The sequence below is a fragment of the Vanellus vanellus genome (assembly GCF_965231255.1).
Source record: "Vanellus vanellus genome assembly, chromosome: 21".
Classification (NCBI taxonomy): domain Eukaryota; kingdom Metazoa; phylum Chordata; class Aves; order Charadriiformes; family Charadriidae; genus Vanellus; species Vanellus vanellus.
In genome coordinates this window covers 2,325,281-2,347,263 of record NC_138926.1, presented here as the reverse complement: position 1 = coordinate 2,347,263, position 21,983 = coordinate 2,325,281, and the positions used below count along the sequence as shown (strand labels likewise).

The following is a 21,983-nucleotide window of genomic DNA, read 5'->3' as shown; positions in this document are numbered from 1 at the left end:
CCTCAGGAATGCTTTGGAGCACTGGCTTTCCCTGGGGTTTGGGGCTAGGTGAGAAACATGAGCAGCAGGCAGGCGGGTAATACATACAGCATTGGACATACACATTCTGTCAATGACTTCTTGAGCACCCTGAAGAGCAAACAGATGGAGATGTCTATTAGGTCAGTTACGGCTCTTGCAGGGAGGCTGCATGTCCTGGCACTCGGCACGGTGCTGTGACAAGGGCAAGGGTCTGCTCCCAGCTCTGCCACCGTCCTCGTACAAGACACTTCACCTCCTCCAGCTTTGGCTACTCTACCACTTTCTCTCTCTCTCTCTCTCTCTCTCTCCATGGACAAAAGATGGAGCCTAGGTTTCTGATTTAGACACTTCAATAACTAAATTAGGTCTGATAAACGCTGGCTCCAGAGACACAAATTTTCTGGAATAAGAAGTTGATATTGTTTTATAGTGATAAGGATTATGATCGCCACTATGATGGAGCTGCTTTGTTTTCCTTTTTAGCTAAATTTAATTTAGAGGCAGAGTTCATGCTTTATCTGCAGATATGAGATGGGAGGGAGAGAGTGGGACAATATGATGCCTTCGAGAAGAAAACCACCATTTATTTTGTCACATTTTTTTACATCGTCCTCTTCATACAACAGTTCCATTGTAACACTTAATACATTTCTTAAAAAAAACAAGATTACTTGCAAAATTATATATATTTTAATATCCAAAAAGTACATTGCATATATATAGTAGCAAAAGCCCCATTTCCACGGGTAATTTTCTTCATACTTAAATTTTGCGATTATTGCAGTAACGTTACTTATAAACACCCCGAAAGCACTAAGACCTAAACTGATTAGCTTGATCTCATTGTTCCATTTCGTTAAATAATGGCATCAGTGCTTCTGTTTAAAGTTATGAGCAGACTATAATGTTCTGGTTTCAGGCTCTCATCCTGCAATCGGATGCACATGGACCAAATCTTGCACCCGCACGGATTCCCAGAGGTTATGTCTAGACTAGATATTTGTGATCCTGTTAATTGGTTGCCAGTTAATACAAGTTAGCTAATAGGTTGTACATGTAAGTCTCAGCCTCGCTCTAGACATCTGTTCTAAAACACAAATGCTTGTGGTTTACCCTTCTGTTTATGGCACCAAACCGCCATTTGTGGATCATCAAATTAACATGTGCAAAATTAGAGATGGCTGAGAATTTCTGGAGGTTTAAAATTTAAATGAAAACCCCTAGTGAAAGTTTTCGAAAAGATGTTATGAGAAGTATTTGATAATTTCCTCTATGAAGTGGTTAAGATCTTTCCAAAGTTCAATATTTTGGTGAAAAATAATCACAAAATATTTAAATATTTGCTTTAAAATGCTGGTGCATGTTTTCAATCAGCTTCAATGCAAACATGTTAGCTAAGTGGAGTTAATTTGCAGACAATTATGACAGGCTAATACAAGAAAAAACTCTACTCTAGACAAACCCAGGGAAAGCTGGAAGATTTCTGGCTACTTCGGGGGTCAATTATGGATCCAATTGCAGGACCAAGGCTGTCTCCAACAGATACATTACTCATGTCTTATTTTTTAATTTTTTTAGCAAAAAGTACAAAGCTACAGCCCAAATGTACAGATTGAAAAGATGTACAAATTACATTAAAAAAAACAAAACAAAAACAAAAACAACCCACAAACAACTGAGCTGATAGTAAAAAACAAACCTGCATTTGTGACCGAGGTCAACTCGTTTTATTTAATCTTTCTTTTAAAACTGTGAGATATAGGGAAAAATAACTCTGCATAATTTATACAGTAATTTGCCTTCTGATTTGTTGACCACTTTGGATGACGGTCTGACAAACGCACAGCGTTCGCGAATCGGTAGCGTTTAGCGATCCCTAAAACTCTGGCAGAGCTCAGGGGCCTGCTGTCATTTATTTTACTTCACTTTTGCTTTCAAGGAATGTCTGTGCTTGAAATTAGGTTACTTTTTGTTCTGGTTTCTGATGTTTCTGGAGTTAATACACAGTCTAATTAAGTTGTACGCTCTAGAAAAGTTCCTTCAATGCCCTTTACTTCTTAAAATATACATGTACATATATATATATGACTATATATATATATTTAATTTCCAGTTGGGAGAAAATCCTCATATGCCTTAAAGCTAAGATTCCAGTTGCGGTCCCCTGCAGCCCAACGTCCTCCACTTAATGGTCAAATTGCCTACCCTCTCCACAGCGAGAAAAAGATCCATGTAGTCATCTTTTCCTATGACCCACAGTCGGATCTATGTCTTGTCAAAAGCCTTTGAATCCTTAAAAATTTCTGTCATCAAAAAGCTAATAATCGTTCCAGGTAATGGTGAACAATCTTCATAGTCAATTCCTACAGAGGACATAAGCGTTAAAACCCAAAGAAAATGCAGAGTACTGGCCCAAAGAAGCATCCATCTCTCAGTTCAAGACACAAGAGGCAAAGTTACAAAAGTAAAAGGTTTGATCCAGGAATAACCAATATCCAGTTTTAATTCTTCCCCAGAAAGGCCACAATTATCCATTAAGGCTCCCCCCAAAAAACATAAAAATCCCAGAAGTAAAGAAAAAGTCCAACCAGACTGATAAAGGCCACTTGAAGATAAAAGCATCTAGTAATAGCTGCCCAAGTGTGGTGATACATGGGCGTTGGGATGGCGGGGGACATTGGGGTTTGGATAAATGCTTCCTGCAGGGGAGGTCCAATAAGGTGAGGCTGCTCCAAAGAAACTGGATGATGTGACGGGCATAGAAGAAGGGTGCGGGGGTACAAAGTTCACCTTCTGCTGGTGGGCATGGTAAGACGGCATGTAGGAGAGATCTGATGGATACTTGTACATTGACGATTCAGTGGGATGCGGCTGAAGAGCCTGGGCAATGCCATGAAAGTCAAATTTGTAGGCATACCTTTTGCCATGCACTTTGGTCATAATGTTCTTATCATAGTAGTATCGGAGGGCTCGGCTCAGCTTGTCGTAATTCATGTTGGGCTTGCTTTTGCGTTCTCCCCAGCGCCGTGCCACTTCATCAGGGTCCGTCATCTTGAATTCCCCATTGGTCCCTTCCCACGTGATACAGCTGGCGTTGGAACTGTCCGACAGCAACTCGAGGAGGAACTGCCACAGTTGGATCTGCCCGCTCCCTGCGAGAAGCAAGCCAAAGAGGAAAGGAAATGACATTGTGTTTCCTGCTTAAAAGCAAAGACAAAGGCAGGAAACAGAAGGACTATCTCGATCTTTACTGGGAACTGCTCCTTCAAGCCTTAGAAAGTCTTATGTAGGAATGGATAAACTGTTCCCAGCAAACAAGTTAGTCAATCTTTTGTTCTGTTCATGAGTTTGAGGTCAGATTAGATTTCATAATGGTCGCCTTTGGCCTTAAAATCTTTGGGCTATTCATAAATAGGTTTTTTCCCGAGCATACTGTTCTGCAAAATTTTTCACTGAACAGTTAACACAGTGTATTTCAACTCTTAATTGCTTACTGTTTACCATGGATATTGTTTTGGATACCTACAGTTTTCTTTCCAGTTGGTGGTCTGAGTTATGTAAGATTATTTCTTCCCCAGACTAGATGACTCCTAGTTTTATTCGATGTGGTTCTACTAATAGTAAAGAGCATTATGAGGACGTTTCCCTACAAGCATTCAATGTATACAAGTTTGTTTAGTTCAAGTAGGATTTACTCCAGGTCTTATTCCCCAAAGTCAGGGGTTGTCTTCTGCAGATGGCCTGCTAGGGACAGGTACTAAGCTGTGACTTTTGGAGATGCTTTGTGCCTTCCATTCAGCTAATCCGTCGCAGACAGTGAAAAACTAACCTGTACTGCAAATCTGAGAGACTAGCATTTAAGTCCCCTATATGGTTTTGGTTAAGAACATTCAGGATGGTGATTTTGCCCTGACAAAGATGATGTTGCACCACTTTCCTCACTTTTCTGTAAGGATTTGTGCAAAAGCGCTTGTGAGAGCACACCCACTGAAGTCACTGGCTCTCACAGCCTGCCCCTGTGTTAGAGGACAACAGCTACTCATCCAGTACAGACAGGAGCCATAGATCAGAAGGAGAGCTAAGCCCTTTGATAATGGCGGTCTGAAATTTAAGGACGAACTCACCTGGATTGGCAAGACGGCTACTAGTGGGCCCCAGGATTTGATAGGGATCTAAAAAAAACCACCAACAAAAGCTATTTTAAAAAATGCTTCATCATAAAGAAACAACGGTTCACTATTGTTTATTCTAGAAACCAGTTCAAATTTTCAGTTTCTTTCTTTACTCATACTGCCTCTTCTCTTCGGGCCTGGAACAGACTTGATGTGTTACTTATTTCTTTTTTAGCAAACAACCACCGATTATTTATGGGATCTGAAATGGCACAGTGATTCTGCCATTGGTTTCAGACTTTCCGCCTGCTTTCAAAGATTGTAATCTCTTTGGACACACTCTACACTTATGTGTCAACTAGAAAACATGAAACGTGAAAAAAAGAAGTGTGGGATAGTAGAGCAGTAACAAATCAGGAGCATATATATTTCTCCTAATAAAAAGAGCGGGACAGCAGATGAGATTTTCAAATTCACTTATTAGCAGTCCAGCTTGCTTCCCTCTGAGGTCAGTGAAATGTTCACCCAACTCTCCCTTACCGAAGCAAGCAACGCGTTAGACAAATGGGAGTTACAGGAGTTTTGTCACTGGCTCCAATGAGGCTGAGTGTTTCTTGAAAACCCCACAGTGCACTTATTAGGAATGAATTCCTTCCCTTTTTGTGGGGCCTCCTCAGCCCTAATCTCTACACTTCTCCTTTGCTTCTCTCTGGTTTTGGTGATTTGGATCTATAGCATTTGCTCGTGGATTGAATCAATGCCAAAAGAACCAACCTCCTAAAAAAAAAAGGGGGGGATAGAAAGCAGCTGTGCAAAGCAGAGAAGGTGGTATTTAGCTTTTCAAAGGCCCCTTGGGAAACTAGCAGGAAACACTACTGCTTGCTGCCCAACAGGGTTTGCTTTTCTCATTTGGTTTTCTTTGACGCAGGGGAAGCCCCGTTGATTCTGTTTGGAGATACTTCCACTGACCATCGCTGCAGCAGAGGTGAAGAGGTAATGCGCAGACACTCCATTGCTGCAGCCTAAACAGCTCTGTGCCCCTAACGGCGTGGTGACCTGTAACCCGGCACGTCGTGACGCTTCAAAGGAGATGCAACTGATGCTAGGCACTGCAGGTGACTCAGCTAAAACAAGGATGTTGCTTTTCAATGGGGAAGGACAAGGCAGTAAAATAGAAACGGTTCGGAACAATTGCTGTCACAGTTGATTCATTATTCTGAGACTTCCCTGGAAGGCTCTGCCTGTTTGTCCTGTGCCCACGGCTGGTGCTGCTTGACACATTTATTCACACAATCTAGTACAAATGTAACTACTTTGGGGACAAAATCCACGGTTACCTGGCTGAGGCCGTTGCTGTTCTGTTGTCTTATTCACATTTTGCGTCCCTGCAACAGGAGGGCCTGTAAAAACAGAAAAAGATCTTATATGTACTAGAACAGAAGAGGGGGAATGAACAGAGAACAAGACAAGTACAAGATACATTGAACAGGAATAATAGCAACTGGGTTGGGAGAAGTTTTCTAATCCTAAGCGCTGATAGTTTTGAAATGGCACTATAAAATGAAGAGATTTCACTGGAAATTAAGAATTTCACGGTAAAATGAAAATATGCAGATGAGGCAAGAAAAAATATTATGCAGGTACCTTATTAATTTTCTTTTATAGTAACTTAACTTCCATTCTAGTTTACATCCATGTTTTGAACAGAAAATTGGATTTTTTAAAATGCATAAATTCTGACCTTTCATGTTGGAACTTTTTTCAACGCTTTTTGGAAGCAGGATTTCTTTATTTAAACCAACCTTTTTATGCAAAAAAAAGTTTTGGTTTTGTCAAATCAAACGTTTTGTTGAAAATACCACGACCATTTCTATAAATCACCTCAATATTAACGTCTGTTCCTTCTCTTCACATCGTTTCTCATAACAGAAAACTAGCTCAAAGAATAGCCTTCACATTTAGAGTGCGCATCGCTCAGAAAGCTGCAAAGCAAAGGAAGCATAAGCTGACAGCCAGGTTCTGCCTCGTTTATTGCACCCAGAAGTATCTCATTGAGAGTCAAACGTGCTCAGCTTGCACCGCTGCGCAGGGATACGTCCCAGCAGTGGAAGCAGAGGGGAGTGTAGCCCAGAATCAGTGGGTGATGTTAGCTTGAATACAGTCTTTAGGGAAAGGAAACCGATATTTCTAACGAGATGTCACCCAGAGTGGTACTGTGAATTCAGAGACACTGTAAAACCAGTAAGAAACAAGAACAGTTGCGTGAGTAGGGTTCATGCAGTAGGGGCCCTAGCTGCCCGCTAGACTTTGCGTAGAATCTTACTTTCTGAAAAGTATTAAGAAACTCAGAATCTGCCCAAGCTCTCTACATCTGTGCCTAAAAAAATTACACTGGACTACAGGCAGGTAGTTAACATGGAGTCTATGTTTGTACAGAGGATTTGCTCCCGGCCCCTTAATCAAATCCTGAAAGTATTAGAAGTTTGTGCTGTCAATTTCAACACGCGATTTAATAATAAAAGTATTTGTGTCAATTTTTATTTATTTTCATAACATAATCCTAGCTCTTATCTTACTGACTATCCCCAAATCTTCCGCCATTCTGATGCTCATAACACAAGCCAGCCATGCCCGTCTCCTCCCACGGTCTCATTTTGATCTTCTGTTGCAGAATTTGTGATCCCCATTGAGACAACTTACTTTTGGTGAGGCCAGAATTCATATTACTGCCCCATCCTGCTCTCCTGACTGCATCATAGGAGGGATCTAATGACAAAAGACAACAGGCACAGAGCGGTTGAAATCAACTCTTCCCAGAAAAACCCTGTAAGAATCTAGCTTTGTATCTTGGTCCCAAATGGATTGGTATTACGCAGATATATGATTTTTCCTCTCCCGAAACTCCTATGCTCCCTTGACCCCCTCACAAAGGCAACAGGCTGTAAATACAGGGGTTGGGACTAGCTGTTTGGGCGATGCTCCAGCCTGATACCTTCTGATCATGAAGGAGATCCCCTTTCTCCTATCCCAAGACGTCAGAAGACCACGGGCAGAAAAGGAGGATGAGATGAACCCTTTTGTGATTTCACAGAAAAGAAATGGCAACTTTAAAACCCAGGGAGGCCAAGGACTTGACACACACAATAAGGAAGCTATTTTAAGGAGGGGGGAAAGGGGAAAACGCATCCTCTCGAGTGAAATTCAAAATGCAACTCTGACCAAGGCGCTGGAAAGGAGTGAGCACTGCCTCGTGCCCCGTTGGGCTGCACAGCGCAGCGGGGCTGCGCAGCTCCCTGCGGGAACATCCCAGGCACTTGCACATTCCTCCCGGCGCTGGGAAAGCCGCTGCAGCTTTGAAATTACAGCCTTCTAGTTATTGGCATGAAAAGGAAAACAGAGAAGGGACGGGAGAGGGAAGGGGAGGGGAAGAGAGGGAGAGAAAGAGGAGGAGGGAAGAGCGGGGAATGGGGGAAAACAGAGCTCTTGTAATCTGCCCGTTTTTATTTTTATTTTACTTATTTGTTTTTTCCCTTTTTACTAGAAACCGCAAACCCCACTGCAAATAGATCAGACTGAAAAACAAACCACTACGGTTTCAGCCTGGTACAAAGAGTGCGATGGGATATCTCTGGAAGAAGGAGGCGGCAGCCCCAGCCGTGCCGTCCCCCAAAGGGAGCCCTGTCCCCGCTCCCACGGCTGGGCAAGGAGCAGCAGGGCTGGACGCTGGCTGGCAGCCTGGCGCTGCCGGGGAGCTTCATCCCCAAGCTCAGTTCTCAGCAGCTGTCATTGTTTTAAATAATCGGCTGGTCGCACGGGGTGGCATTTTCCTTGCTGGAAACCCGTCGTGCAAATCCGAACTTCATCTGAGCGCACCCGGAGCTTTGGCCGCTGCGCTATCAGTGACTGAAATCAGGAGAGCAGAGATGAGGTCTGAAGTAACCACTGGCTTTTCCCATGTCCTCTTTGCAGCCAGTCTCTGACTTTCATTTCTCCCCTGGGATATCCTTCAGAAGTATTACAACCAGAGCTATTAGAGCAATGTTTTGGGAAATATTTCGAAAAAAGCATGAGTTCCGCATTGAGAGAGAAAGGCAGAACCTCGGAAATTTCCACCGATCGAGATGCTAATGTACATTTTGCTTAGCTCAATCAGAAACAGTTTTGCCATTGTGTAATTTTAGTGGAAATGTTATTTACATGGTGATCCTGTTAAAAAGAAAAGTAGCAATTAATTCTCCAATAGAAGACTTATTTTCAAATTGGGAAAAAAAAATTCCTTTCCAAAAAGTAGCAGAACTCACTGAAAATTTTCAATTTTCTCTGATTCTTTTTGGGTCAGATAATTGACTGAAGCGAATCAACTGCCACAAACGGGTTGGTTGGTTCAGATGCATCAGCATGTTTTGAGTAAACAAATAGGCCGTCATCTGGACAGATGATCATCCTTCTCCTCCAGATGGAGAAACTTTGTCACAGAGGAGGAGCCTGCTTTGCTCACAGTGTCACAGAAAGAGTGTAAAGTGCATCTCCCGAGGGTTTTTTAACCAATAAGTGACACTATTACAATCAGATGTGCTGATCAGGCGTGTATTGCTATGGCTTCTTGGGCTTTACAGGATCAAGGCTTGGTTCTCCAGATAAATGTGGCTAAGCCTGGTCAAAATTATAATTCAAAGCGCTCTGAATGGGTTTCCTTGGAGCGTATGTTTTAGGTTGCAAAATGCCAGCTTGGAAGGACGGTGTGCATGAGACTCAGCCCAGGTTTAACCCAGGTTCAGTGTACCTCAGATGAGTCCCTTTGCCTCAGTTTTCCCTACACGGTATGAATTATGGAGTAAAGTGTGGGTATACATAGATAGGGGCAGCTGCACTTGTGTTGTTAGGATGAGACGTAGCTCTGAGCGTGACTCTGCAATGGTAAGAAGGGTTAAATACCATAGTTAGCCATACAGGCGTTGCTACTGAAATGTGTTCACTCAGCTAGTACAAGTTTCCAACCCTTTCCCTCCTTCTCAGAAAAAAAAAAAAAAAAAAAAAAAAGAAGTCCAAATCCACTAAGCTATTTTTGTTTTGCTTTCACAAAAATCCGTGCAACGTGAAAGAACCACACCAGCCCTCCCGGCTTCCAGGCCCAGACCCTAAAGCTGAACGTGTTTAAAAGAAAATGGAAAAGGCAGAGCCAGGGAACCTATCCAGAGACTCGGGTTTCTGCAAAAACAATATCGTTCCCAGGACCTGACGCCCAGTGGCTCGAAGAGATCCTACAGAACTCCAGCCAGACGGTTAGTTACAGGGAGAGTCTTATCTGTCATTAAAACCACTTGGTTTTTACACCAAAACTTGCCGTGCTATGGAAATTCAACTAAAAGATTTGGACTGAGGTCATCCTCTGGTGTAAATCAGCAAATACCTACAGTGAAGTTAGGGGCAAATTTATACCAGCTAAGGATCAGGTCCCCAAGTCTGTTTTAGACTTAAAAGGCGCAGTGGAACAACAGTCCTATGACAAATGTGTGTTCAATACAAAATGGAATTAAAGAGCAGAAAATAAATCATAGATGCTTTCAAGAAATGTCATTCTGCAGCTGTCTGGTTTATGTCCAGAAATTCCCCAGAATGAATGCATACTCTATTATGAGTAAGGTAAAGGATATTAATAATGCTTTGCACTTTCACAGCACCTTTCAACTAAGGATCTCACAGCTTTGCAAACATTCACACTCACAGTGCGCCTGGGAAGAAGGTTAAACATAATTTTATTTATTTACATGCATAAATGCACTTTCCTCAGGCTTTAGCTGCCTTTTGCAGATGAAGTGGCTTTCCCAAAAATCAGGCTGTGTGGAACAGACTGCGTAGCACTGGTCTCTGGACACCTTCTAACCTCAGTCTATACTTTCTCACCCCAAACCTGCCTCGGCTCCTGCCTCGCCACCCTCTGTGCTATACGGAAGTTCTCATCCTCTGCTGTGCACCTCCCGTTTCAAAGCCTATTGATTCCTCTGGAATTAGATGTAAATCAGAAATAACACAGCAGTGAAACAGCCTGCGAGGCCACGCAGAAGGCTGAGAAAAGGCTTAGAACATGGCAAAATTAGCAAGATCCAGACTGGGCATTAGGGAGGTTGCCCTGTAAAGTTCAAGAGATGAGCTTAATTCTCCAAACCTCTGCAGTTTCTTCTCGTCAGACTGTCTGCTGCAACAAAGGAAGGACTTGACATGGGGAAGCGGCTGAGGAGTGCGTCCCAGGTTTCCCCGGGTTGAGACTGTGGGACACGGAGGAGGAGAACGGCTGCAGGCTGTGCTGTGGAAGTGTAGGAGTATGGCATTGCAGTCGGGAAGATAAGGCAGGCTCCACCAAACCACCAGCCCACCTTTACAGACACCCCCCCCCCCCCCCCCCCCCCCCCCCCCCGCCATCTCACAGCTTGAGTGCTGCTTCGCTCCTGTTCCCCATACCTCTGGATCGTATTTAGCCTAAACAGCCTAATAGGCTCAAATATTGCTGGGGGCAGATGGACAGACACGCACAGACTCATTTCCCTAGGAAACCGGGCTTAAAATCCCCAAGCAGATTTCCACATCACAGCAAAGACCATCCTAGATGCTTAGCGGTCCTTTCAGCTTGAATGCAGTCCAACAAACAAGCCATTAGGGAATCTGTGTTTAAGATATGATGTATTAGAGAGCAAACCCTCTCTGATAAGCTTTAAAAAGTTCTTAAAATTCTTTTTAAAAAATGGTGTTTTATAAATCTGAGAGCTTGGGACGGAGGGGAGAAGCATGGGGGGGGGATTTCAACTGAACAATAGGCTCACAGTCCCTGTGCTTCCTGAGCTGCTCGGTAAGTGCTGACAGCCCCTTCATCCTGCTCTCTCCGTAGGAGCTTTTTCAGCCAAACCAGATTCAGGCACTATTTTGTGCTACCAGCCTTGATAAGGCTTTCCAGGAGAATAATGGGCACTGGGCCGGTAATATCCTCGTTTTTCAGGCCTTTTTGTTCTACGATGGATACAGTGGGGCTGGGTCATTTATGGACTAAATGCTTTATAGGCACTACAGGGGAATCTTATTTGAAATGCCGTCTATGCTGGCATAGTGCCCTTAATTGCGAGCAAGGCTGGGAAGGAATAGCATGGCATATTTGTCATATTCATGGCATCACTGGCAGCAGCGGCAGCTCTTTTCCAGCCAGTCACTGTCTGCTTTATGAACTGCTGGGGCTCACTGTCAAGGTGCAAAGTGACTGGTCTGAACATCAGCTCTCTCTGCCAGACCCACGGGCAGTATCGTGCCTGGGTTAGCTTTTGTAGAAGGTGTCCGGGGAAACACACGTGCAGCAAACTCGGGGGGGGGGGCATCTAGATTCCCCAGCATGATAAGTGCTAAGCAATCAAAAGAGCCCACCAGTCTCTGCCTAATGAAGCTGATACTTCCAAGGAGATTAGGCAGCCAGAGGATGGACAGTGGCATGTCCTAAGTCATGGGGACAAAGCCAGGAAGAAAATAAAGGTAGGTTTCCCGAGTCTCAGTGAATTGTCCGATTGCTTACTTACGCTGCCTCCATCTCCCTTTGAAACGCACTAGCAGCCTCTGACCAAGTCTGCCTTGCTGACTCAGGTGAATAATAACACCAGTAATGACTGCAGTCATTTAGCCATCTTCTGTTGGATTCCTTACCACAGCACCTTGGGGGACTTTACAAAGAAGATTTGAATGACCTGAATTCACGTAACAGAAAAAATCCCAAACCTGAAATACAGACGGACCTGCTCCTGAATACCCTCTCTTATTTAATTAGGGAGCACAGGCACTATATTTCCAGACAGGACTTGGCCTTACAGATTTCAATGTAGCAAATCAGGGGAAGGAGAAAGCTGCAAATTTGAAGTGGGCTGTGGGATCCATGGGCTTCTCCATGCAGAATACAGTCTGGTTTTTGCAATGAGTCCTTCTGCTTTGGTAGGAAGAAAGGATCGTGGCTTGGTGGCTGGTATTTAAATTAGCTTCTCTAGATGGGGAAAGCAGAACCAGGTGTCCTAGGGGATTGAGACTTGTGATTAATCTAAGTGGTCGCTTGGGGTCTATTTTGCGGCAACGACTTTACAGGGAGAGAAAGAAAGGAGGGCATAGGAACTCACCGCTTTTCCTCCCAAAGCGAGGTTGTGTGTGGTGGCACTATTCTGGTACCTTGGAAAAGTCCCAACATAGGCGCACGGGAACAAAAAACACTACTGCTGCAAACCAAACATGTAAGCAAGGTCTGCCAAGCTGCTGAGCGTCCAGTCCTCACACTCCAGTCATTTAACCTCCTGGAGATCGCATTGAAGAGGTGGGGTTGTGTTTAAAGCCAGTTGGAGAGAAGAAACCTAGACTGTGGGTTTCTGGAGGGGCGAGGAAGCCAAAAACACCTCCAACTCCTCCTAGAAACATTAGATGCATTGTTTTAAATGATGGCAGCAAACATAAAGGTTGTAGAGTCTGTAAGGTTCTTCCCAGGCCCACTCTGGCTCTAAGTATACATACTAAATGCTCAACACACACAGTGCAAACCCCTACAGCAGCAAGAGATTTGCTTAGATGCAGTTTTTCTTAGCACAAAGCTGTGAAGGCTGCGGATGCTATCATTTGTCTGTAGGAGGTTTGACAGTGTGTAGCAGAGATGGTGGAACAGGACTAGAAAGCAGAGCAGAGCATGAGGAGTCCTCCAGCCTTTTCAAATGGCTACAAGAAGTGGCTCATGCAAGTCAGCAAAAAGTCAGTCCCATAACATTTAGCCCTATGGCACACACACACAGGTGCCAGTTACATGTGTGTCATAACTGTGTACACTGAGGCCTTGAAATCTCACCCACAGTATCATTTATTTTGCAAGGAATTACTTTCCAATTTACTATTTCTGCTAACTAAAACAATTACTTAGCACGTATGCCATATGTCATGCTGTATGTCATTCACGGCCAGTATTACTATGACTGTTCTCATGGTCACATAAAACTTTCCAGTACCTTCAAGCACCAAACTCATTTGTTTCTGCTTCAAGACCACAACATCCTGCTCCTTGCGCTCAAGAATCACCAGTACAGGGATCACACGGGGAATTACGTAATTCTAAGTCTCTCCACTAAGAGCAAGCAACTAGCTGAGTGCAGAATAATTTCAAAATAACCTCTATTCTACATTATCAGATTATTTGTTTGTTTCACAATTAAAATAAAATAAAATATAATCCAACATCCAATCTCTACATTGCTATTAACCTTAGAGACAAGAAACTGACACAGAGACCAAAGCTGAGGTTTGGAACAACATTGGGTTTTGATCCGAAGTCAACTCAAACCAAGGGAGAAGGGATTGACCGCTGGATTTATGTAAGAAATCTGTTGCAGAGCCTGGACATGAAAAACAGGTTTAACTTGGGGAATCTCTGAAAGTAGCTGAGAGCCCGGTTATAATTGCTATCCTTATGGAAATACAGACCAGAGCCAACAAACCTTTTCAATTTAACTCCTATTCTAGATCCAGTGTCAGATTAAAGTACTGTGGCTGAAGCCCACGTATTACCAGCACCAGCCAGGATCTGGAGGGTAACAGAGCGCATGCACAGAAGTAGGAATCAGGATTTCCAAAGGGGACTCATTCAGCTTGGACAGACAGGGGCAGGGACCTTCGGAAGCAGGGCATTCTGACTTGAGATCTGCGATTCCTCTCCCCCCGTTAGACCTAGCCTGCCAGGGCGACGTGAAGGAGCTCCTACACGCCGCAGCTCTAGAGCCTGGAGCTCTGCTCCCCCACTCGGAGGAGGGCTCTGGCCTCCAAAATTTGGAATCATTCCCTGTTTGCTTTGAGCCATAGGCGACAGCCCCCAGTTGTGTGAGTGGGGCTAGAAAAACATCCCAGAGCCGTGCAGCGGTGGAACTTCCTGATTCACGTCTCAGTTACCCTGTGCAACGCTTACAAAGACACATTATGAAGAAAAGGAGGAAGTAATGAGATTTTTTGGTGCTGTTGTTGCTTTTTTTAATATCAGCAGCAGAAGTCCCAATGCACAGCGCATGAAGACTGAAGTATGTGTCCTAAGAATCCCTCCAGCTTTGAAAAGCAGTCACTTTCCAGTCAACATACACGTTACTGAGCTACGCCGGGCTGCAGACACCAACAGCCACATGCAGACAGGCATGCTGCCGAGCAAAAACGCAGACACACAATTGCATACGCTGAAAGGCGCGTTTCTGAGCACCCTTCGCACACGTATATACACATTCATCCAAAACACACATAGGAGCGTGCGCAAATACGCAAAGAGCACTGTGCATATTTTACCCCCCGCCCACAGAGGGGTGAAACCAAACAGTTGACGTGCTTATTGAAAAACGCACAAATGCAGAAGTAAAGAAAAAGAAATGCGTACTCATGGAGAAAAAAGCTAGACGCAGCAATACACACATAAGAGAAAAGGGAAGGGAAGACACATGCGCAGACATTGCAGCTAGCAGTTTTACAGCATTTGCCCATTTAACTCGTTATCAGGAAACAAAATTACTCTTGTCTTCGGAAACAGCCAAAGCGCTTCCAAGAGCTTTTCACGGGAGGGACTGCACCCCAGCAAACGTGCAACACCTCCCCCCCCCCCCCGTGCAATAACATTGCTTGCAGTGCACCCTAGGCAAAAAAATAATAGCTCTTTTGCTGGGAGAAAAGGAAGGATAATGGTTACTTAGAAAGTGCTCCAGACAAGCTGTCAGGTTGAATTCAGAGAACTGGAGTCTACTCTGGGACAGCGCTGGCTCAGGGTGATCCCTTGTGAGTTGGGTTTCCTGCCTGCTACAGCTTGAAGACAACGATTCTTTGTTTCCAGTTTTTCTGGTGAAAAAACACACGCCTGCCTCCGAAGAGGGTCAGGGAGAAAGCAGACAAAACACTAACTCTGGAATTTCAAAGGAAAACAATTAAAAAAAAAAAAAGAGAAAGAAAAAAGAAAAATCCAAGAGTGCTAGCTACTGTCTCTCCTGAAATCATAAATCCCTGGTTTGGCCACACAGTCGCAGCAAGAGAAGCACCAAAAAAGCCTCCCCTTTTTCTGCTACAGAGCTAAAAATGGGATATTTCATCACCAGGCACACAAATATCATCGACAAATGTTTTAGCGTGTACAGACAATTAAAAGGGCATAAAGCTGCAACTGCTTTTTCTCTGACATGACTAAGACTGGAGGGTTTATAACCTTTGCTGTGAACAAGGGGCCTTGCTGACACACTCTAAAGAAGAGTTTACTGAAACTGGTCAATATTTTTCACATGACAACCTTTTAGACCTGAAAAATGGCCTTTTCAAGAGAAGAATTTTATGCAGGAATTTGAGACTAGTTTCCTGTGGGAACCGTGCTTATGCAATCATGCTGCCTGCGGTCTCTTTGCCCCTCTCTCTCTCCAGTCCCCCAAAAACTTTTGAACCCGTTACCCAAAATTGGCACCAAATTTGACAAGCGGGAGAGATGAGTTTTAAAGAGTTCCTACCAACCTAAAGGAAACTGCTGGGGAAAGAGGAGAGAGATTGCAGCCCTGATGGTGAGAAAAGCAGCTGCACGGACTCATATTTTGTTAGGTACCAGGGAATCTGCGTGAGAGAGATCTTAGTAATGCTCCAACATCAGGACATTCTTTCTTAGGGGCTCACAATAAACATGGGTACAAACCCATGGGAAATCATGCTGTGTGAGTTTCGGAGCTCACTGATTTGTTTACCTCCTTAAATTTGCCAACAACCGAACAAAACATACAAGCAACCGCACCTTATACCCAAACATCCTTATTGTTCACAGGAACACTTTTATAATACAAACATAAACACATAATAGCCACAGACCAAATCCTTAAAATTTGTCTCCTACATCCATATTCATGTATTCACATACAAATTTCTTCCCGCTTTGAAAATGCAGGTAACACATCAGTTTTTCCTCTGTTCTGCTTGAATTTAGGTTGGATTTATGAGACTTTGGGCTAGTGCTGGTTTACCGCTTTTCTAAGCTACCTATGTTGCCTTAGGCTGAGCCTGTCGTATGCAGAGGACAGTGCTGGAGGATAGAGACCCACGCTGAATCCAGCCTTTTAATCAAGATCACACATAACCTGTAATCTGCCCGCAAACAGCCATGCAAAAATCGCTCCCCTAAATTCTCACGCATGATGAGTTGGTGTAGCTCTTATCAGCCAAACCTTCCTTTCTCCTGCTCTGGCACCTCGCTGCACGAATACCCACCTCTCTGCGTTATCAGCACGTACTACAAAGCACCATGTATACAACGCCAGACATTCCTACGTGCCTGTTTAGACACACGTAATTTTACACATCAACACGTCATGATTCTGCCTCTTTGGAAACTGCCAGCAGTATCCTGCTAAGAGATGCTCACAACCATACAGGACACAGCCCTTTGGCCTCCTAAACGTTGTTGTATGTGAATATACTTTCCATTTCCCTATGGAAACCTACTTAAATGACACCATTCTGATGGCAAGCAATTTAAAATCTCCACGGATTTGGGCAGATAATGTGGTTTCAGATGCTTTTCTCATGTCTCCGGTACCTACAGTAGGTCAGTCATTGCTCTGAACAGTCACGGAAAATGAAACAGACCATCTCTCCAGTGGAGCGCTGGGAGTGGGACACAAATCTTTCCATTCAGCAATGAGAGCAACCTCATTTCATTTTCCAGAAAATTGTTCTCTAGCCAAAAAATACTGGTGATTTTCATTAGAGCAATTTATTTCTCAAAGGCAGCTGAAGACAATTTGTACCAATGACGCTAAATACCATACTTTTGAGTGTTTATGAGGCTGAGAAGCAAAGAAGCTCAGGCAACAAGAGTCCTTTGAACACAGCAAGGTTTCTACCTATCTGATCTGAGAACAAAACGCATATGCTTTGTGCAGCAGCTGTATAAGTTTACAGTATCTGTTTCTGCTATGAAAGCAGTTTAACTCTCCTAAAGTAGCGCTTCAGGTTCTTCTGTATGCAGAGCTGGCATTGCAGAAGAGAAGTGAGAGGGCAGAAAATAGAAGGGAAAAAGGGAGTAAAGCCTGCAGCTGCAACCAGCCAAGGCGGTTCTGTCTCCAGAGCCACAGCGCGAAATCCAGTCCTGTGACAGCAGCGCTGCCCTTGCCAGCCTGGCCCACAGGTCAAGCGGTGCCCCGTGCTCCTGGGTGACACCGAGCGCGCCCTGCTATGTCTCTAACCGGTTCGGGAGAGAGTAGAGCCCTACACTGCATCTGAAACACTTGCGTCTGTCTGTCTGTGTTGCAGCCGTAGCTTTTTGTGCCAGGTAGGTTCTTTTTTCCAGTATGTGGATGGAATACATTGTATAAAGCACAGTGTAAGCGCGTGCAAAGAGCATGCGTTTCTCACTGGAATTTGCACAAGCAGGTTATTTGCATTAGCTATGTGGTCTTAGAGAACGTGCAAGAAAAATTACAGGAGGAGCGAAGAAAATAGTATTTTCCTCTCTCTGACATGTATTGTAGGATTTCATCACCTCCTCCTGCTTTTGAATCCTCAAGGGAAGGTGGTTAGAAAAATTTGTCTTTTTATTCACAGGCATAGAGGGAAGAAATATTTACAGGATTAGTAGATTCAAGACGCATTAACATAAAGTAAAATGTTTCATCTTTTGAGAAGTTAAGGAGACAAGAAAATACCTATAAAAAACGTTATTTTTAACCTGCAATTCCTTTTCCAAAAGTATATCATTGTCTTGAAGACAGCCCATTAAAAAGCCTTAGAAGGAAGCAAGGAAAATCTTGTTGCCTAACAGACTAGACTGAGGCTGAGGAATTCCAAGCCCAGCTTTACGTCCATCACGAGTTTCTTCTTTGACATTGGACAGGACACTTCACTCTGCTCCCCCAATTCCTTATCTGTCAGCCTGTCATGTTCACGTGTCTCTTATCCTGTCTTCTTATCTCACAATATGCTCTTATTTGGAGCATGAATCAGTGACTATAGGTCGAAGCGGGTCAGTTTATCCTAGAACAGTATTCAGACATCAAATGAATGCAGAGGAAATTTATGCATTGTAGGAAGAAATAGTAGAGGAATAGACGGGATTTCAACATTTCTATGCTAGTTCTTAATTTTTATTTGACTATCCCATGGGTGCTTTTAGTCCTTTATTGACAGACGATGAAAGTACCACGTAAAGTTAAAAACGCCTAGCTGACAGAAATCAAATGCAAACTTCTGTCAGCTGTACTAAAGAAACACACTTGAGGGCAGTAAAAATGGAGGGGGAGGAACATTTTTTCCCTCAAATTTCTTTCTGCCTGAGTGACTCTGGGCCCAACTTGCAAAGATAAAGGGTATAAAAAATTCAGAGGAGTGCAATTTTACACAGAGCATTTCTCTTTAATAAAAAATTTGCAGCTTTCTTCCCTTTATTTTTAGCAACCACCTGGCCTGAGACAGAAAGAGCCCAGTCTTGGATGTGGGTGTATGTTTACGGGGGAAATTGTGGAGGAACACGTGCGTGTGCGTCTGCTTTATTCAAATAGGAGCAAGCCTAGCTTTTATTAATTTTAAATAGATGACTGTTAGCGTCAAAGTAGTCAGTTACAGAAAAGCCCGAATGGCTTTGTCTCTGCAATGTACCATGTTTTTATCAATGAAGGCCTGTCTCATAAAGAGAGAACGGTGTGCCAGGGAACAGGCAGCTCAAGTGGATAGTTGTATGCTGGACAAAAGAAGCTGCTGCAAAAACCAGCACTGATATTGTGTCCAGGGTCCAAGACAGATGTTGGAGCAGCGTGAAATGCAGCGTGGTGCGAGGAGAAAGGAGTGCTGGCTCTAAGAGCAGCGCTAGTCAGTGACGCAGCCAGACACGCCATGCAGAACCTTGTTAAAGGTGTGATCTCAGTTTGCTTTCCGTGAAATGGGGGGGTTTCTCTCTCTCCCTTCAGCTGCTTAAATGAAAGACTTTCTGCCTTTCCCCACTACTCTTTGAAATGCAAACCTGAAGCCGCGTTCTCCTGAAAAGCAGAGAAATGTTTACATATGAGGTGAGGAAACTGTCTCGGCACGAGGGCAGACTGCTTCTAGGTGGGTTATCTCATATGGCAGACATGAGATTTCACACTTTTCCCAGAAGCTTTTCAAATGGAGGAGCTGAACACAGTTTAGTGAAATGAAACCAATGTTCCTGCAGTTACACCAAGGGAAAGGAAGACCAAACCCAAGGCTTATAGTCCTATAGAGTAAATTATAGAGCACAGAACCAGATTTTTGGTCTTCAGCGCCCTATTTGGCCTTTAGCAATTCAACTGTCCGACGGTGACTTACTGTCATATGTAGGTGAGGGGTGTGCATCATACCCATCCCACCAACTCTCATAATTTTACCATGACTGAGAATCCATTTTTTCATTAAGAAAAACGATTAGGACTGCAGCTGCAGAGGAAAACCTGAAAAACCTGACTTAAGGATATACAAACAATTCAAAAGCCTGAAGGAGCCCTAAGTCTGTTATTAACTTTTAAACTTCAAGGTTTCTAAGATCTATCTACATGATCAGAATTTCTACTAGATTAAAAATTTGGGGTTATTTGAAAAAGAAAATAAAAATGTTCCAAAATGAAAGCGTCGCAAAGATACATTTGCTCTTCCTTGGTGGTTGAAACTAGCTGACAGATTCGTGAATGGTTTTGGAAGACCTGAGTGGCATTTATTCAGTAATGGAATTTATTGTGAGAAAATTTTATCCTTTCAACTATGAACTCATTCAGAGAGAAATAGTGCCTCAGTCCTTGCTATATATCTGAGATTTCAAACTGTTTCACATAAAGAACATAAAATACGCCATCAGTTCATCAGCTCAGTAATACACAAGTGTGAAAATGACAGATATACATTTTATGCCACAATGTTGGCTGGACAAGTGGAGATGTGATTTTCAGCATGGATGGGGCTGCAAATTGTGAATTATTCTATTTTAACCATGCTGTGTGGGCACAGCAGATCAGAACATTTTCGTGGACTAGTTTTAACCCAATCAAAAACACTGTGAGAGCACAGGCAGCCAGGACATTTCTATGCAAAAGACTGACCTTCTTTGGTGGCAAGACGTGAGGAAGCTTCTGTGTGGGATGGAGTATTGTAGACCAGCAGTGAGCTACCTATAATGAAAAGAAAAGGAGTTATTGAAGTTTGAATGTGCTCTGCCAGTGGGGAACCATGCAGCCAGGTTATCGCTAGGATCTAAAGACCAAATTTTTCAGACAATTAGGCGCATTTTCTATGATGGATACGAAATTCTTTTAAAAGCTTGGTAGCTGTATGTCATACGTGCTACTGTTTCTCCACTTGCAAACCAGAATACAGACATTTGCCTCCTTCACTGAGCACCTTGATGTCCTCCATTGAAAACTGATATAAAGGGGTGAGGTTGTACAGTACATTTATACAGGTACAATATCTATCACAGCAGAGCCTCTAGAAATTACTATGGCAGATAGTACTACAAGATAAGGAAGAAGCTTTTCTCTCTCTGGCTGTGACAGAGAAATTTCCTGTTTGAGGAACATACAGTAGAAGTGACATGAATTGCACTGTCAGGATCTGAACATTTTTAGAGTGTCACATGCTTGGTTTTGAGCCAACTGCTGCAAAAATGTCACTGATATTCCAGCATCTCCCATGCTTTGTGGAATTTGAAACTAGTTTGCTTGGTTCAGAGTGGCCTTTCCATCCAGCCCCACTTGAAACAAAACTGTTCAAGAGAAGCACAAAAAAGAACCCAGTGGAAGGGTCTTTGTTTTGTACAGTCTGTGGTGGAAATGTTCTTTTCTAAGCATTTTACTTTGGTTCTCCTGCCAACTCTTCTGGAAATGGAGGAGGAGGCCCTGTGAGCTCTCGGAAGCCAGCATGTAATACACATTTCATGGTTGTCTAGTTATATCTGTTTACCCTACATAACCTTCTAGGCTCACCTTACCTACAGCTCTTTGAAAAAGTTTCTACTGCATCAGGGGCTGACACTCCTAACAAGGCAGAGGCGCCTTCTGTGATGTGAACTGGAGCAGGGCACCAATCTTGCCACGGGTGGGTATGAATGAGAAGTGCTTTTACAGACACTTTCTGCTATTCATATATACATAGCCCTCTATTCGGTGAGATTCTGTCCCATTTAAGGTACCTAGTCCTAAGCAACACACAGCAAACAGTATAGATTTCTGTATGTGCTATGCTGCCTCTGAGCATCCCCAGATCCTTTGGCAGGGCTAAGAATACCTCTTTTGCAGGTACTGTAATACTAACTGATTAGGATCTTGTGACTAAGCCACGCAGTCTCCACATTCCTCTAATCCGCATGATCCCAAATAACACTGACCTCACTTGCCCCTCAGTAGTATTCACAGTATGTCTCACTTTCCTGTGAGACCTGAGGATTAGGCAGTTCACTGCCAGAAGTAATAGCCATTGCAGGTGCTGCACCTTATTGGCCGTTTCCCTACGGATTTCTTTTCTTCCCCAAATGCAAACAAAGCCAAGGACATGCACAAGCCAGCATGTACACAGAGGTAGAAGGCGTTGGAAAACAAAGCCTACTCGTAGGGAGCGGAGGATGGATGCTACCAGGTGCTGCAAGACAGGGAATGTTTCAAAAGACCAGGATGGATAATATGGTAAACTCGGAGGCAAAGAGTTCAAAGGGATCCCAAGGGTACCTTGACTGTGAAAGCTGCAGATAGCCAAAGTGATTAGCTTAAATATTTTGAGAGATTGGCTGCTCTTTCGCTGCTGCGGGAAGAACTGCCCACAGTGTTGTCCACCTCACTCATGTTTTCACCAGATGGTTTC

The 21,983-nt window shown here is 43.6% G+C and overlaps 1 protein-coding gene across 2 annotated transcripts in view; it reads right to left on the bottom strand.

The window, feature by feature from the left end:
• Positions 1–696: 696 nt before the first annotated feature.
• FLI1 (Fli-1 proto-oncogene, ETS transcription factor) overlaps positions 697–21,983 on the bottom strand; it is a 76,945-nt gene continuing 55,658 nt past the window's right edge. For both annotated transcript variants that reach the window (XM_082493795.1, XM_082493794.1), the window contains exons 5-8: positions 20,231–20,299; positions 5,471–5,533; positions 4,146–4,193; positions 697–3,173 (exon numbers count right to left, since the gene is read on the bottom strand). In XM_082493795.1, coding sequence (XP_082349921.1) covers positions 2,644–3,173; positions 4,146–4,193; positions 5,471–5,533; positions 20,231–20,299 — 710 coding nt within the window. In that variant the 3' untranslated portion in view covers positions 697–2,643. The remainder of the gene's footprint in view (positions 3,174–4,145; positions 4,194–5,470; positions 5,534–20,230; positions 20,300–21,983) is intronic.